We start from the raw sequence: 18,579 nt of genomic DNA, 5'->3' as shown, positions 1-18,579 counted from the left end.
GTTAAACTGCCGTTAAACATTAAATTGTATTTGTGCCGTGTCAAATAAATTATAGATGAACAAAAAAAAATTAATTTTTTTTTCAAATAACTCATTTGCAATCCTAAATTCTGCATTATATTTTCCAAATTGTAATTTATTAGTAACAATGTTAAAATTGTTCCTGAAAGGTTAATATTGCTGATATCTTTAAATAATTTCATTTCAAAATTTACCTAAAAAGAAACTATGAATTACACCACATGGAATGAAAAATAATTTATGCACTACAATTATGATTCACTGTTATTGTTACTGTTACTGTTTCGACATTCCTTGAATGGAACATAGGCAGATAGAACGTTACATAGTAATAGTTATTTAATGTACACATGAAACCATCTGAACCTCCCGATCCATTGTGGCTCATCTGGGGAGATTACCGTTTGCCACCAGACAATTATTAATTTAGCTCAAACGGCTCTCATTGCATAACAATCCTCTTGCCGAAGGCAAGCAAATTTTCGCACTTGGGTCTATTAAGTACACAACTAATCGGAGGCTTTTGCGTAACCATCAGTTTATCCTTTGGCAGGCAGGAACTGGTTTGGTCCCAATTGTGGCATTTGAATCGTGTTTATGCCATTAGTGGTGGTCGTGGGGTTGGCGGAGAAAATTGGCTAAATCAATGGCATTTGGTTTGTTGGTGAACCAATTCTATGGTATCATTAACCCGCTTGAGAACGGTTAAATACATTCGATTAAAATCGAGCCAAAATAGAATCAATGAGAAGACAGTATTTGGTACTCTCATTACGATAGAAAAACGGCCTTTTAATTCCCAATGGTCCTGAAAAAAAAAACTGCAACCAACATTTGTCAATCACGATTGGAATGGGAATTTCATGTTCAGATTATGGTTCACTGCAATAATAAGCCTGTCCTCTTGATCAGTGTAATGCCTACGGACCGTACGGATTGGGTATCGTAGAATTCTCCGGAACATGTGAAATTAGCTCGAAATACGCATAGGGCTTCGCGTTCTGTTGTTGAAACTACCACGGATTGACACAGCTAAAGCTTGCATTGCACGTGTTGAAGGCAGACCGCACTTCCACTGTAGGTACCATTTTACACTCCCACCAGGGATAGGACAGTCATCCTACGAATTGTAGCAGGTTGAATGCAGGAAGGTAAAGACATACTACCCGTTCAAACTATTCGCTGCAGTGATATTGGGGTATGGCTGTATTCCGACTGATGTTTCAATCCAATAAAGGCAACATCTGTCTCTCGAATCCAGTGCAATTAGATGCGACTCGAGTGATCGTTTGGTTCTGTATTTACGATGTTTACATAGATTTAACCAGAAATGGCATTGGGCGTTCATTTTTACATGTATCAGTATTAGATAGGCTCGTCCTTACAGTGTGAATGCGGTTTGTGAACAATTGGCCTGATAATACGGAATGAAGGCTCGGACATATAGAATCGTTTCGTTAACATTGACAACCTAATTATGCACGTCTATTTTCGGCGGGAATTTGGTTCTATGCAGAACAACTTTTTAGTCGCAATAATAAGGCTATGCATATACATATCACTATAATTACGGAAATTTCGATTTAACTTTAAAAGTATCAAATAAATTAAATAGTCAATGATTACATTTTTATAGTCATGGTTCAAAAGTTTAAAGTCTAAAATCTTAGCCAAACACCAAAGTTGCAAAAACCAATTTTTCAAGCGTTAAAATCCACCTTGCTCCTCTACAACAATCGCTCGTAAAGTCATTCTACCAGCAACATTAAGTGTAAGAGCAGATCTTCGGTGCTAAGCATACTCTTCTCAGCAATGCGAGCAATGTTCGGTGTTTGCTTACTTTGTCTTGGCACTGGCAGCCAGCAGAAGCACAGCATGTTGCACCTTCGGGGTTGGATCAGGTCGGGTCGGGGTTGGGTGTGAAAATTCTTACACAAAGCATTTGCTTCACGGGTGTGCGCCTCGCTTCGCAAAGCCACGCAACGCAGCCGATTAGTGATCGCAGCGGATTTAGAATGAAAATGCCGTTTTCGGGAGAAAATGCCCCACTCGTGCACAGCAGCCATAAGCTATAAGACAGATGCCACCGGGGTAAAAACAGTTTATTCTAGTGCTAAGTGCAAGCCCAGTGGCAGCTCGTTACTCAAACTTTAGTGAAGTGCCTAAGCAGTGCGATTAAAAAGTTTCAGAGTTCTGTCGGATCTGCTAGCGTCGGCGCTCAAGTGCAGCGAAAGTTAATTCAATCCATCCTACAATGAAAGTGCTGGTGAGTGAAATCTGTTTTGCTTGCTTGCTTGTCGCAAAGGGATCGGCAATTCTCAACTTACTCGCAACTAGAAGTTGGGTGTTTTTCTATGCTAACGCATAGCATTATACACAGTCGAAAGTCCACACGAAGCAAGATGTGATTCCGGATGAAAAGTTGTTACTTCTGAATGCAGCGGGAACGTTTTCCCGTGAGAGCATCCACTTGAGACTAGTTAGAATTTAAAGTGAAGGAAAATATCGAAAGTAAGCTGGAGCAAAAAAAAAACTGTTAGTTCATGAGTGCGAGCCAAGTTGTAACTGTCGGTAATGTATATAGGCAGAAAGGCTGGAAAAGTTTTTGGAACAGATATTGCAGTCGTATATTTTCTCCGTGAAGTGGCAATGTGAGAATTTCGTCGTCAGATCCGTCATTCGCTGGTAATGGGAAGCCAACCAGTCCTTCACTGGATCCGGCCTGGCGGTTATGAAGCACATGATTTTTGGGAGCAGTGCAGACGAGAGAAAATTACTAATTAAAAAATTACAAGCAGTGGCTTGTGTGCAGTTCATATGAAATATTTCATAAAGTTAGGCGAAGTTGGTCGGTGTCGTGTGATCGAATTTTGTGAAGGAGAAAATCGTTTATGAATGAACTTTAAATGAGGTTATTTTGTTTAATCTACCGTATCAGATGCTTATAGTTTACTTTAGTGGTAGACTTTTGATTTTGATTCGAAGTTTATCTTGACACTTTCTTTCATCTGTTAGGCGACTTTTTGACTTTTTTCTTCTTCTTCTTCTTTCAACGAGTATATTTTTATTGCTCGAAACTCATTTAAAAAGTTACTAAGATTAAAATAAATCTTTTCATTAACGCGAGTTTTCTTTTCTCGAAAAATTAAAACGTATTTTTAGAAAAACTGTTTAGAACTGTATTCGTGAGGATATTTTGGTAACATTTTTTTTGAAAATATGTAATAAGTAGTCATAATTTCGATTTCTTTGCTCAAATTTAAATATTGTTCAATACAGTTTCAGTGGTTTATCGGTGATTGGTTAATTCATTTTAATAATTTTAATGGTATTACGAAGTCAGTGGGTGTCTTTCGAATTAAAGCGGTTTTTTACGTAGATTAACACGGATTGGGAATGAAAAGCGTCCAAAACAACAGAAATAGTATTTATTGAGTAAAAGACTTAGGCACCGTTTCATGTTACTTTACGCGGTTTTTTTACAAGTTCGTATCTCTCGCGTAAAAAAACCTGACTGTATCTGTATTCCCCCAGAAATCAATGCATCTATAGCCAGCACTTCATTACGGATTGAGAGGATTCAGGTTTAGTCGCGACTCGTACACATCATGAGTTGTGCAGATCGAGATAGAACGACTATTGCGTTATATTTTTCTCATTTCCATCACTGGTCTGTGGTCACAATAAAGGTTTTAGACAACACTTTTATTTTTGCAGGTTTTGTTGATTTAGAAGACCTTAAAATATTTTTTAACAGTTTTTAAATTACCTTTTAAGCTTTTTCGTAACTTTTGATGTTTCCTTTAGAAACTTTTCTCGAGTACCTGTTTGTAGAATTGCTTTGATGACTCTCTAACACTTGTTATGTTGTTATATTAAATTATGGTTAATGATTCTTGCAAATGATTATTTAATAAATTGAACTCTTTCGTCATTTGTCTAGTTTAGATTATTTGGTAATTTTGGATATCTCAAAATTCCTGAGTTTTTGTCATTCAAGTGAACTCTGCATTTTTGCAAGTTTTATTAAATTTTGTCATTTACCTTAACTATCTAATTTTTGACGCTCCTGAATTCTTTTTTGTCATATTGTATTTATTCTATTTCGCTGTGATTTTTGTTACTTTTGCTGTTTTGTCATCGTTGTTATGACTGACATTTTTGTTTTTTGTAACATATGACTTTTGTGTGATTTTTCAAATATTCACAGTTATGTATTATTCGCAATATTTTTCAATTTTTTCGTAATTATAGCATTTTTCTAATGTATGTTTTATTCATACACCCCCCAGAACCTTTCATCTTTAAATTTTTAATAGTAGTGTTCTGCACTGTTCATTGAAGTGCCAATAGAATGCATGGGAAAATTTTGAACCTAACATTTCGTGTAGCAGTAGGGTACAAAAGCTTCGTTTTCTCGTAAAAAGTCCCCGTGTAATATTTTCGCTCAATCGGACTTGGTGTTGTGCCTAAAAACAGTTGAGCAGTAACTAAATATAAGAAAAAAAAAAACTAAATTTTTAGTTAATCTATGTTTAACATATTCCCCATTTTTTCTAACCTTACCAAAGCATTCAGGCATGTTTAGCTCAAGATCGTTGAGTGCTATCTTCGAAACTCAAAACTTTTTAGTTTTTCTATTTATGTATACAAAAATCGGCATCGAATAGCTTTAAAAAATAAGCGAAAAGACTGCTTACATACTCTTACGTACAAAAGACTGTACCTTAAATTGATAGTCTAAAGATTGTTATTTCATCGTATGGAACTGCCACTTGCGTAAAATTGCGTAATTTGGAGATGGTTGAGGTGAAAGTATCCCCTACAAAATCGAAATATGTCAAATAACTTTTTTGTTTTCGGAGATAAAAAATAACAATGTTTAACATAAACATCTGTTTTTGGATGGCTGATAACTTTGCAAAGGTTTGAAAAATTGGAAAAATCTGAGAAAAAAGTTACAACGAAAATTGTGATTTTCAATACCTTTTCATAGAAAATTTTATGTTGCTCGTAATATGTAAGAGATAGAAACATTATGTCTTCCACAAAGTTTCTTGTTTTGAGATCACCTAAAGTTTTGCCGAAGACACCACGCATCTATCTTAATCTGATGAAAAAGTAAATTTTCTATCTCACTTTTAGGTGGATTGATCTTCCTACATCGAAAGATGCATTTTTTAATATCTTGAAACTTCTCTGAATATGAATTATGGCTATAATCAACATTAAAAACGCTAATAAATTAATCGCACGAAAACGGCAAAATAAAACACTTTGCGATCCATGCATTTCTTAGACTTTTGACATCAATTTGTTTTCTTTCGTCATAAAAAATTTTATGCTCTTTTTATCGGTCAATAAAATGTAGCTCTGACCGGTTTGAGGCACGGCTTTTTGAAGTCTGTTTGCGAAGGATAGGTTTATCTTGTAGACCTCATTTTGCTGCCATGCGGTTGTCGTTGTTTCTCTCGCGGGAAACAAGGTGTCTAGTATCAGCTCCTCGTTATGGTGAACAGCGTTGCCAGGTCATTTTTTTTTAAATCTGGAAAAGGCAAAAAAAAAATCTGGAAAAAATCTGGAAGTCATTCCGTGGGGTGAAAGGTAAATTCTTCGGATAAAAGTCTTCAGGTACGTAAAATTTGACAAAATTGCAAAATTTCGCGCCAAATTTGAAGTGATGACCTTTTTTGCGGAACAGAGAAAATAAAATCTGGATAAAATCTGGAGCATTCATGAAAAATCTGGATAGTTGGACATCAAATCTGTTTACCTGGGTACATGTTCAAAAATCTGGATAATCCAGCTAAATCTGGATACCTGGCAACGCTGATGGTGAATGAGTTTCAGGATAACATATTTGTATAGACTATGCAAGAGAAGGTTATATCGAATCTATCTGTGGAAATGAATTTTTTTGACTATACCTGGTTCTGGGAAAGAGGCTGCTGCACGATTGGATTGGTATTTTGCAAGAAGGACGAGAGGAACTTTTTCCGAGAAGTCAGACCTACCGCTTAACGAAATTCGAAAAGTCAATTCCTATCAGAATAAACAACAATTTGAATATTGTTCTCGAATTGATCATTGAAGAAACCAAGGAATAATTTATTTAGACAGTACGTGCGTTACACGGTAAGAGGCATCGCTAAATTTTCTTTTTTATCCTCTCTTGGTAATGTTCTTCCGTACTCCATACCTCTACTACAACGCAACCCGTATTGAGAGTAAGTGACGTGATTGTGGCTAACCGCTGTTTTTTAATCCAGTTTTGTTACATGATAGCCATAGATTTTCGTTACACTCTTAACCTGCCTCTCTCTTCAGCATTCTCAAACTTCATATTTTACAGAACATCCCCCCCTCCTCCCCCAGAAGGAATTTCTGGCTACGCTACTTATATAGCCGATGTTGTTTTCATCATTTTAATGATTATACGTTATTTTGTAAAGCTGATTATTTTGTTATGTTTCATTTGCGATATTTTTTGTTATTAAATGTTCTTGTTAGTTTTTTTTAGATAATCTGACGAGTGTTCCACTATAGGAAAGGGGTTCACTATAGATTTATTCATCCTAAATGAAGAGTTTAAACAGTTTTTCGTCAAATTGGCCCACTGAAGGAAGTGGTTATTATATGGTAGTTGTACCCTAATCCAGCGCAAGCTGCTCTTTATCATAAGATAAAACTGTCGTGGATGGACCACTTCCTATAGTAGGCCACACATCGGATTTACTTCATGTTCTTTTGATATAATTCGAACTTTCTTGGATGGAACACATCTTTAAGTGGACCTTCGGTCAGATTAATTACCAGAAAACTTTCATCAGGAAACATCATACCAAGCTCATTTACATCACAATCCTGAGGAACATTTGTAAATTACAATTCAGGAGAGAGTTACCTTCGATGGACTAAAAAACTGGTTATTGACTTGATATCAATTGAATTTCTAAAGGGTTTCTCATGATTCTGATGCAAATAAGCTGGACAAGATTTTTACAGATTGATGTTTTCTGGAATCCCTTGAATTTTCGTAAATCAAAGTAATCTGACTGGCGGTCCACTAGAGGACGTGGTCCATCCAAAATAGTTTTACCCTGGGTCTATGCCGATTGTTTCGGTCCGAATTTACATTGTTTGCTTCCTGTACTGAAAATTTTTACGGCTGGCTTGTAAGGCCTGCACCAACCCCCTGTCTCGCCGGAGGACCACTGAAGCATGTGATCTTTCCAAGGTACAGTGTTGGAAATAAATAAGTAAACAGTATTGCGTATTTAAATTCTTATTTGGTACAGTATAATCTCTGGTAAATCAAATCTAAGTAATGCAATTCAAAAGCCATCTAAAAGTCATGTATTTAAATTATTTTTTTAATTTATTTCATGTCAATTCATCTTTGTTTCCAACTTTATTGATTTAACTAAGGAAATAAAAATGGGGACAATTCTAAAAAAAACAAATGATTTCATATGAATCGAAGCTCGTGGATTTTATTTCTCAATATTTAGTTTGTCCTCCATGATTCTCAATTACTGCCATGAGTCGTTTGGGCATACTTTCCATTAGGTTGTGCAACATTTGTTGAGGAATCGTATCCCACGCTGTCTGGATACCCTGACAAAAATCATTGAAATTTGTCCGTGAATCCAGAGGTATTTTGTCATAAAGTATTGTCCAGAGATGCTCAATGGGGTTAAGATCTGGGGACTGGGGAGGCCACTCAAGCATTTTGATCTTTTTAGTCTGGAAATCGCGCTTCGCAACCTTCGAAGTGTGCTTGGGGTCATTGTCCTGCTGGAAAACATAGCCTTTCATATTCATTTTTTTAAGTGATGGCTTCAAATTTTCCTACTAGATCCTTACGTAGAATTCACCAGTCATTTTGCCATCAATCTTGACAATCTTGACAATATTGCCAACTCCATTCCAAACATCCCCACACAAGCAGTGACCCTCCTCCGTGTTTGACTGCTGCTCGCGTAAATCTAGATTGCAGACGCTCCGACTTCAGGCAACGCGTTCGCTGACGTCTCTTAATGTTTTTCAGCTCGAACTTACTTTCATCGGTCCAAACTATCTTCCTCCAGAAGTCAGTAGGGCGAGTAGCATACTTCTTCGCGAACTCCAGGCGCTTTTTAATGTTGACTTTTCTTAATAGTGGCTCTCTCTTCTTCATGGAGCTATGTAGCCCAGTTTCACGAAGGCGGTTGCTCACAGTTCTACTACTAATGTTTTTTGATTGTTCGGCAAGATTTATCGGGATCTGATCGAACCAATCGGCGTATAATTTGATCTGTGTGAGTTGATGTTTTATGAGGCCTTCCACTTCCAGATTTCCGCTCTACTGCTCCTAGCATAATATATTTTTGCATGATTTTTGAAACCGCTCCAATAAAAATAACATATTTTTTAGCTATATCACGGTAGTTAACATTTATTTTCACGTCCGAAACAATTAGTTTTCGAATTTCCGCGGGTTTTTTACCCATAACCTGAAAATTTAATTAATATTCTTATTGGTTCGCAAATCAATATAGCTCACGGATGTTTGATGTGTTTACCTCTTCTATAATCTTACACGATATCAAATACAATAAACGACAACAAAAAACAGAAGATTCGGTGGAAAATTACGACGATATTCACTTTCACGTTCTTGTTTAATTTTTGTTTTCCTATTATAAATTTACAAAGCTTTGCACAAGCTTCACCATCACTTAAGTATGCTTGATAACGTTGCATGGTTGTGTTTGTTCGGGCAAGGTATTCTGAATAATTATTGAGGGATGATCAAATCAGATTTATTGTTGTTTACATTTGATTTATCATCATTGTTATCAAGATAGGCATGTTGTTTACTTTTTTTTTTCCAACACTGTAGTTCAACCCTAGTTTACTTTAGATTCTTGACAAATGTTCGATGCCAGTTTCGTTATACCTAGGTTAGAATTACCTTGGATGGACCACTTCCTTCAGTGGAGCACTCTGACGAAAGACTGTTTATTCAAAAGCAAAGCAAAGCCTTGGTGCTACATTCCGTATCGGAGCTCGACCTTCTGTTTATTATACACAGACTTCGCAGCAAACTGTTGAGTGTACAGGACAATTGCGGGGCTAGCGCTACGATCCTACTGACACTAACACAGTCTCTCCCGAGCCGAGACTCGAACCTACGACGACTGGCTTGTTAGGCCAGCATCGTACCTCGAGACCAGCTGGGAGATGACTGTTTATTCTCTTGATTTAAATTTGACTGTAAAAAATTATGTTCCTCATGATTATAATGCAGTTCAGCTGGGTAAGATTTTTCCCGATGGAAGTTTTTTGGAAATCTCTCAAGTTTTCACATAAATTCTATCAATCCAGGTCCACTAAAAGGCATGGCCCAACCAAGGTAGTTTTATCCTACTTTGAACACTTATAATCAGAGCCTGAAAACGTCATTTGCAGTTAATAATCTTCAGGTGATAGTGACGCTGTTGGCCCTCGCTTTCAATAGAAAATTATTCGTTACATTTTCAAGCACAGTTACATGAAAATTCCTCGAATGCTTTTGCATTGGCCAGCCAATTACGGAAGGGTAGACGTGATTTTCAATTGAAAGTGAACATTAAGAGCGTCACTTATATAGTCACGAATAGGGTAAAACTACTTTGGATGGACCGCGCCATCTGACCATCGGTCAGATTAATTCAATTTATGCGAAAACTCGAGCGATTTTTGGAAAACTTTCTAAAGGAAACAAGTGGTTCATCCATGGTAGTTCTTCTCTAAAAATGTATTAGATATCAAAATAATTCTTAATTTTTGCACCAGTTGATCGATTTTAGATATTTTTGCATAAATTGAAGGTTATTCAAAATCAAAGTAAGTGCAGGGAAATCAACATCCGCACTAATATGAATGAGATTATAGACCAAATTTATTCAATAAATCAAACTTAATTCTACCCTATCACAAGGAACCGGAGAGATACAATTCTCCTTCTTGTCCTTTGCTAACCCTATCGCGCTACATATTCGCAGTCATGCGGCCGTCGCTGTTTCTTTCCCATAGGAAATTTAGTGTCAAACAGCATGATATCGTCAAATATCATCGAAGTTCTCATAAAACTTATAAGCGCTATGTGCGTTAAAATCACTGGATAAAGCATACACGCGTGCAGTTACTGTCTCAAAATTCAGCTGTGAGGATGGAATGTCGCGAATTTTCTAATTCTAGAAAAAAACTCGTGCATCAAGTGCATGAAAGGGATACTATTCCAGAATATCCAACGGAAGGTTGCCTTGAGTGTCTGAAAAGTCCATGGGAATGGAATATAAAAAGTTTAGGATAAATGTTTCCAAGTTCTGTGTAGGCCTGTTCATCGCCTCCTACTCACGAGCCGTGAGTCATAATATATAACAACGAATTAAGTATGTGTATCTTTGAATGCAAACCATATGAAATTTTTAGAATTTTCATCATGTTTTCAAATTGAAGCCAGTTTTGATGTGAAATTTGAAATAAAAAAGTTAGACTAAAAGAGGTGTTTTAAAAATAAAAATCGTTTTTTTTTTTGAAGATAGAAATAAGCTTTTCCACAAAGTTTCCTCAAAGTAACGGACCTTTATAACCCACAGCAGTTTTGTCATTTTTTCATTTTTGTCGTTTTTATCGTTTGGCCATTTTTGTCGGTTATATAATTGGCATATTATCATCAACTTTTTGTGATTTTTGTAGTTTTTATTATATAGACCCCTCCGGCACAAATAGGTCTATTTTATTGAGGAATTTTTTATTGGTTTAAAACCCCTTACAACCTAACTTTTATTTGAAGTAGAACAAATTAGTCGTCATCTTGGATTTATTTGCTATCTTGAATTATGAAAGAAAAACGTGTTTTTGAGCGTAGTCGCAGCCACCGATTTCAAATTTCACACCACCATTGGAAAAACTGCTTTAAGAAATATTCATAAAATTACACCACATGCTTAGCAAAGTGCGTTGCTTCAATATTGGCCGCGCGTTATGCGTTGAATTGTTCAAAGCTCGATTTCGAAAAGTGTTCTGAATGGCAGGTGAACTCGTTATCGTCTTCTAGTTTTATTAATGTATCCTGAAGAGTTTGTCCTCAGCTCTCCTGGTGGTTGTGAAATTGTTTAGAAACAGGTTTTTGTGATAAAATTCAACATGGCGGCGAGAAACAAGATGGTTCCAATTAGTCCTACTTCAAATGAAAGCTTTACCATTCCCCTCTAGAACAAAGTGCTGTTTGTAAAGAGTTTATTGACAAGTTCAAGGGAAATAGATCAATAAAATGATTAAGACTTGCTCAAAATGCAACTTTTTTAAAACCTTTTGATCTCTTGGTACAGGAGGGGTCCATTATTATGAACTAATCAAAGTGGTTTTCTCAAAAATAATTAACACCTAGAAGAAAAAAAACGAATATCGGGTGTTAAATATAAATTTGTATCGGTTTTAAGTCAGGATTTTAGATTTTGTCATTTTTGGCATTCTTGTCGGTTTTTCACCGTTATTTGTGTCAGACATTGGTATTTTCTGCGAGGTCCAGATGCGGAATCCAGGAAAACGTACAGAACGTAACCAAACAACTTGCTCTATGGTTTGGAAAATAATGATTGATATAGTGCAAAAAAAGATTGCAAAACACCTCAAAATCTATTTCAACTTCCAATGTATGTGACATCGTTCAAGCTGATAGTAAGCAATCAATTACAGTTCAAAATCTCAATGCTTGGCGATGACAAACGACTCTAACAGATTAGAGTTTATATATTTACTATTCACAGAGACTATTCGAATGTGTGAACCAAACCAATCATATTGAAGTGAAAACACTTCACCCGTCTGTGCTACAGCAGCGATTTGTTCGATTCCGAGGAATTCATATCGTCGTTGGAGCACTGCCATTACCTAACGCGGGACGCCACTCGTACGAGTCTAGCAAAGCTTTATTGCCACCCATACAAACCGTAAGCGGCTTTCGTCGTAGTTCAATGTGCTCCGATAGTGAACAATTAGCGTACGTTGTCATGGATAAGCGACTTACATCCGTCAGCTTCGGTCGTTAGGAAGGCAGGCAGGCAAGCAGGTAAACCCATCAGCATCGAACGGGATCGAACACTTTCGCGAACGTTTCCTCATCGCTGCACCGCAGGTGATAAATTGCACCAAAGGGTGCTTTCCTATTGTTTTGAAGGAACAACTGGCTGCCGGGATTGTGGCTTCGATGCCAATCCGGTTGGGATTCCGTCATGCGACACCGTCTGCAGCATTCTGCTGGGTGTTTATTGTTTCCGGGCTTCGTAATTCAATGTGATGAGTTGATTTGATTGGAACTTTAGAATTATGTGACCCTTTTGGTTTCAGCTTTGAAGCCGCTAGTTGCCCTTTAACTGGATTCAAATTTCAATTTATAGTAAATTACCAGCTGAACCATGTTGTATGAGCAATCACAAATGATTACTTTACGATACTATTAGAAATATTCAATAAGAATTTTTAAGATTTGTTGTTCGTGACAAATCTTGATACTTCGTGCCATTTGTAGAGATGTTTTATTGTGTTATTTTGTTCTAACGATTCAAATCGTTTTTGTCATTTTGATTCAACAATTTTCATAATTTATTTATTTATTGATTTAATAAATTTTTATTAATTCTTATAAATAAAATGTTTCTGGTGCCAAAGTTTTTTTAATTTTTTTTTACCTAGACCATCTAGTGACAATTACGCATACAAATTTTTCAAAACGCAACTTGATTTGTAATCAATAATTCCACATTTCTACTCATCGTTTTCAAACGGATGATGCGGATGACCTTTAGCTCTTGCCTCCGGATTGATGCGTTCGTTTCGCTCTAAGCCGGCTAACTGCTTCATATCAGCAGCGTCCAGCTCGAAGCTAAAGACGTCAAAGTTGGTAGCGACTGTAGGCAGTAACAAGAATGTTATTATCGGCACAAAATGCAGTCAGCTTAGACTGGTGCAGATAAGGATGGTTCTCGATCTGGTTGGGAGCCGGTTTAATGCGAGCCATAGTCGGAAAAAATTACGGTCTTGCCATCCGGGCCGAGGGGAGATAGCTCTCCGCCTTCTTTGTACGCCATTGGCCAGTGAATCAGATAGAGATCCAAGTAATCTAGCTGGAGATGATTCAGTGTCGTATGCAGTGCTCCCTCGACCAGATCCGGCCGGTGGGAATTATTCCACAGTTTACTGGTAACGAATATGTCGTCTCTAATAATAATAATTATAAAACATTTCAAACTGCTATTGCGGTGAAAGTAGCCATTATTTTACCTCTTGATCACACCTTCCTTGATTTTTGCTGCTATTCCATCGCCTACTTCGTGCTCATTGCGGTACACGTGAGCACAGTCGATATGCCGATAACCGATATCGATCGCATCTTTGACGGCTTGCGTCACTTGGCCTGGTGGAGACTACTTCAGATATGAAAATTACAATACCTTATAAGAATTTCTACCAATGAATTTCCCACAATAACTCACTCTCCAGGTTCCCAAACCGATCATTGGGATGCTGTTTGCGTTGTAGAAATGTGCATGCGGAGCGCTTTAAGTTGAAGCCATCCCTTTATTCTATAAATGTTTGTACAACAGACGAAAATGTCCTGGAACGTTCACACCTTGAATTACACAACTGAATTGTTACGCGACGTTATCTGGTAACGGTTCAAAACGAAACTGATAACCACAGCAGTGAACGATCGTTTTTCGATCGGAGAATAATTAGCCGATCAGATGTTGATCGTCGGTTTAATGCAACACTGGCACAACTGTTTAGTTTCATTCCACAATGACCCCTTGTGAAATTCACGAAAAATTCCAACAGATGCAAGAAAGTTATTTCCGAACGGGAATTCAACAACGTTTATTTTCAAATGCGTTTCACTTTGAATCTATTAGTTTTCAGTTAAGCCAGTGTCGTACGAATCTGAGGATGTATGTGTGAGAGATTAGCCCCGGTCGGCTATGGACGGCGCTTCATCAGCTAAGCTTGAGTCAGTAATTGATTGCTAAGGTTAGAAGTTAAATAACCGTTATTCTTTGATGAGTGAGTGATGATCATCATCGATAGCTTACACAAACTGTCTTGCTTTATTGTTACACATCTTCTGTTTTTGTTATTTGCCTATGATAAAATCATTAAACAAACTACTATACAGTCACAGCAACAAACATGAAATTTGGCAGTTCTCATGGTAAGCAATCATTATTGACCTGTGCTGGCAGAACAATCGTGTTGCAATCCGCTTTTGGTCGCTACCCCTAATTACCGAAAAAAAATCCAGATCAAAATGATGTAGAAGCTGCACATTTTCATTATTCTGGTGTAATTTTGAAAGAACACATAAAAACGTTACATTACTCCTGATTTAGTACCGCTTATCAATGTTGGTGATCGGTGATAAACATTTGATTCTTCTTAGCATTTGAGGCAGTATCGCCTATCAGCCAGTTGTGACACTAATCATACGATGCCACTCCATGAGAGAACAAGTTCGGAATTTATACCATTTCTTCACTCTTAGCACAGATTTTCCTATGGGCTAAAGATTTCGTTCTGTGCTATTGGAATAAATTTTAATCACGATTTATGTTTTAAAAGAGCTTGAGTAAAACGGTAGAACGGTTTATTTGATCGGTGTGATATTTCCGGTGAAGTTGTAGATAATAATTTGCTTTTTTTATCAAAAAAAAATCAAACTTATTAGCTGAACATTGATGGCTGTCCGATTAAGGAGAAATGAGAAAAAAAATGAAATTTTCAAAAAAACTGTTTTTTTATCTGGGCCAAAACGGTTTGTTAGATTCTTCGGCAAAGTTAAAGGTAGTATACTTTTGATGTTCGAAAACAAAAACATACATCGGGAGGCAAGACAAATATAGAACAAAATATAAAAATTAGTGTTTCAAAAACTCACTTTGAAAGATCTGATTTGCCTTAAACTACAAATTATTAACTAAACATTGGTGCTTGTTCGAACTTGGATCATTAAATTTTGGACAGAAATACAGAACTTTATTAGAAACCGGTAAAATGATAAAGACATTACGAAAATAGGTTGATATGCTGGCAGCCGTAACATTCAGCTGTGCTGGTGTGTGCATTTTGCTGCTGGTGGCCAAGTTCTTCGTGTATTTGCTCATGGCCTCCGGGCTCCCACAGAAGCTCACTTCCAACTCAAAATTGGGAATTTAGAAAACTGGATGCAGTTAGTTTCGACAAAACTAACTGGCCACCACTGGCCTGGGCCACCACAATCCTTAACCCGGCCCTGACTCAGCATGAATGTGTATGAATGAGTGTGAATTTCTTTGCCCCTTAATAAATTTTGAGCAATGTTTTGATGTAGGTCTGCATCTTCGTTTTCTACACTAGGGTAAATTCTTTAAAATTAAAAGTGAAACTGGCAAATGTTCGTTTAGATTTCAATCGGTAATAACCCCATAATCACTCGATCGATAACAATAACCAAATTGGATAATAATATGAACGAAAATTTTGTGACTTTTCAGTTACGATAATTACTTCATTGCTCAACAGTAAACATTGATGAAAAGTTTCAAGGTCGAATTGCGAGCATGCCTAGCACGGACGCATTGAATCATCTGCCGTGGTATCCTCTATATCAGTACCGAAAAAATCATAGTACAGTGATCACCCGATTATATCTCACCCTGATGATTTTTGGCGTGATAAAATAGGGAAAGTGATAAAATCGGGAAATTTTTAAATATTTTTTTCTATTGAAGATGTTGAATCAATAACCAAATACGTAAAACCAGCGATTTTAATTTTTTGAAAAAAGCTGCAGTTGTTTTTTCATAAATCGATATATCTGAATAATGACAAAAGATAGAGAAAAAGGGATGAATTTGAGAAAACTGTCTGAGCTTTTTTAAAAAATATTTAAAAAATTCAATTTGAGATCCTGTACTGAAAAAAAAAAATTCAAAAACAAAAAGTGACTATAAACAATCGATCATCACTTTTTTTTTAAAACATTTTTTTAGATAGATAATTCAGTTGCCTAAAACTTTTCTGAACAAACCTAAAAAATAAAAAAAACCTAAAAAAATCGATTTAAAGTTGCAAATAAATTACAATTTAGTTTCTCATTCGTTCATGTTTTTGTTTGAATTGCTAAAATGAATTACTTGCTTTTTTGTAGCGCAGTATAGGGATGTTACGGATATCCGCATCCGCAAATGCGGAACAACCGCATGAACATTGACATCCGCATTCGCATCCGCATCCTCATCATATTGATATTGAAAAAAATTATCGCTTCATAAAATTTTGTAGGAAAACTTTGTTTGGTGTATTTACTGCTCGCTTAAATAACTTTTGCACTGGGGAGGGACATGGTCATGTGAAATAAGCAAAGTAAAACACATGGGATGCTATGGATATCCGCATCCGCGAATGCGGAACATCCGCATGAAAATTGACATCCGCATCTACATCTGCATCCGTAATCACATATCCGCATCCGCATCCGCATCTGCAGGTGTCTAAAAAATCACATCCGTAACATCTCTAGCGCAGTACCATATGCAAAATATTAGATGTTCTCACAACACTAAACTTTGCCGAAGATATCTCTCACATATTGCAACCAGAAAAATCTTAAAATGTAAATAACGATTTTTAATGCCTTCTCATAGAAACTTTATGTTGCTTGTAATATGTAAGAGATAGAAACATGATGTCTTCTGTAAAGTTTCTTGTTTTGAGATCACCTAATACTTTGCCTAAGACACCAAGCGTCTATCTTTATCTAATGAAAAAGTAAATATTCTATCTCACTTTTAGAAGGATTGATCACCCAGCTTTCTACATCAAAAGATGCGTTTTCAAATATTTTGAAACTTCTCCGAACAAATTATACGGTTATAATAAACATTTGTATCACTATTCAATTTTTCGCATATAACAGCGAAATATGCGATAACAGCAAAATGTAACATTGTGCATCGGTTGAATTTTTAATGTAAACTGCATCCAGAATGATACACAGAATTATGAAAAATATCTTAAATATTGAAGCATAATAGAAAATCAGTTCACCCTGACATTTTTTAATGAAATGTTTTATGATGATAAAATCGGGTGAAAAATGTGATAAAATCGGGGGCAGATAAAATCGGGTATAGATATAATCGGGTGATTACTGTATCTCTCCGTCTAAACAAATCGGCTAATGTTTAATTCCAAGAGTCTAGACTATTTTGATGTCACGAAGGTGATCTTCTGTAAGAATATTATCAAAATTAATGTTTTGAAGGAAAAAATGCTGGTACAGGCCACCACTGGCGTAGCGTGGTGGGAGCGGAGGGGGCGGTCCGCTTCAGATGTCACCCTCAGAGTGGTGACACCCGTAAGAATATTTACATGCGTGGCATCTTTAAAAAGGTGACATCCGCGATAATAATTATCAATTATCATGTGTTTCATCCTTAACGAGCTGACTCCCGCGAAAATTATGTACATTTTCTTCTGTTGGTTACAAGATAATTTTACTGCAACCTTGGGGGTGACACCCAAACTGTCCGCCTTGGGTGTCACCCAGTCACGCTACGCCGCTGGTACAGGCAACCAGGTAAACAGGAAAACAGCAAACTCGCAAAAGCATGCACAGTACTGAGTACCGGTCAAAAATGTAGACCTTGCTTTCTATTTAACGAACATTTGGTGCTTAATGCTAGTCTTCGGATCGGCACGCAATGAATGAAGAACTGCAATGCACAGCCAGGGTTGCCAAAAACAATCTTTAATAATATGGGAAAATGCAAAGAAAAAACAGGAAAATTATTGAAAAAATGAATATACCATAAAAAAATTATTTCTCATTTCTCAATCCTGGACTTTTTTGTAGAAGTTGCGTATTAACGTAAAGTTTCTTAAAAAAAATAAATAAACTCAACTCTTTTTCTTTTTAAATTGAAATTTAATGTTTATTTTTAATTTTTTTTGTCAAAAAAAAATTTTTTTTGTACAGTGGATATTTTTTTTATAATGCATTTTTAATTCCCTACAACTCATTTTCAGACAGTTTTTCTATACAACCAACGGTTTCTGAGCTACAATGCTTCGAATAAAACCTGTGCAAAAGGCATACGCCCTTTTAGAATATAACTCATGGGTGTAAAAATCTCTCCATCTGTAGAAAATGCTCAGTTTGCTAACCCAAATACGTGTGCAAAGTTTCATTCAAATCAAAAATGGTCGATATTCGACCATAGGTCATTTGGCGCGATCTTGCTCTGCACAGTTTCAGGAATATCCCAAATAAAAAGAAAAATGAGATTCAGGGAGGTACCACAGAGTTTTGTTACTCTTAGAATTTTGATATTTGGCTTTAAAACAAAATGGCGTCCAAAAAACATCAAAAATTAGAAATGGCGCCATTGTTGCCCCTTAAGGTGAACTGGGTCCAAACTCGGGGATTGTTTTTTGCATCAAACTACATCAAAAAATCATATAAAGAAGCCAAGGCAGAAGAAAAAGTAAATTTTT

At 36.4% G+C, this 18,579-nt stretch overlaps 1 protein-coding gene and 1 pseudogene across 1 annotated transcript in view; one reads left to right on the top strand and one right to left on the bottom strand.

Moving 5' to 3' along the window:
- Nucleotides 1–2,106: 2,106 nt before the first annotated feature.
- LOC129729075 (shematrin-like protein 1) overlaps nt 2,107–18,579 on the top strand; it is a 40,005-nt gene continuing 23,532 nt past the window's right edge. The window contains exon 1 of the mRNA XM_055687556.1: nt 2,107–2,287. Coding sequence (XP_055543531.1) covers nt 2,276–2,287 — 12 coding nt within the window. The 5' untranslated portion in view covers nt 2,107–2,275. The remainder of the gene's footprint in view (nt 2,288–18,579) is intronic.
- Nucleotides 12,632–13,958, bottom strand: LOC129729073 (aldo-keto reductase family 1 member B1-like; annotated as a pseudogene).

Source organism: Wyeomyia smithii, chromosome 3 (genome assembly GCF_029784165.1).
Source record: "Wyeomyia smithii strain HCP4-BCI-WySm-NY-G18 chromosome 3, ASM2978416v1, whole genome shotgun sequence".
NCBI classification, from domain to species: Eukaryota; Metazoa; Arthropoda; class Insecta; order Diptera; family Culicidae; genus Wyeomyia; species Wyeomyia smithii.
Note: the sequence above shows the minus strand (reverse complement) of the source record. Positions and strands in the feature narration are given on the sequence as shown.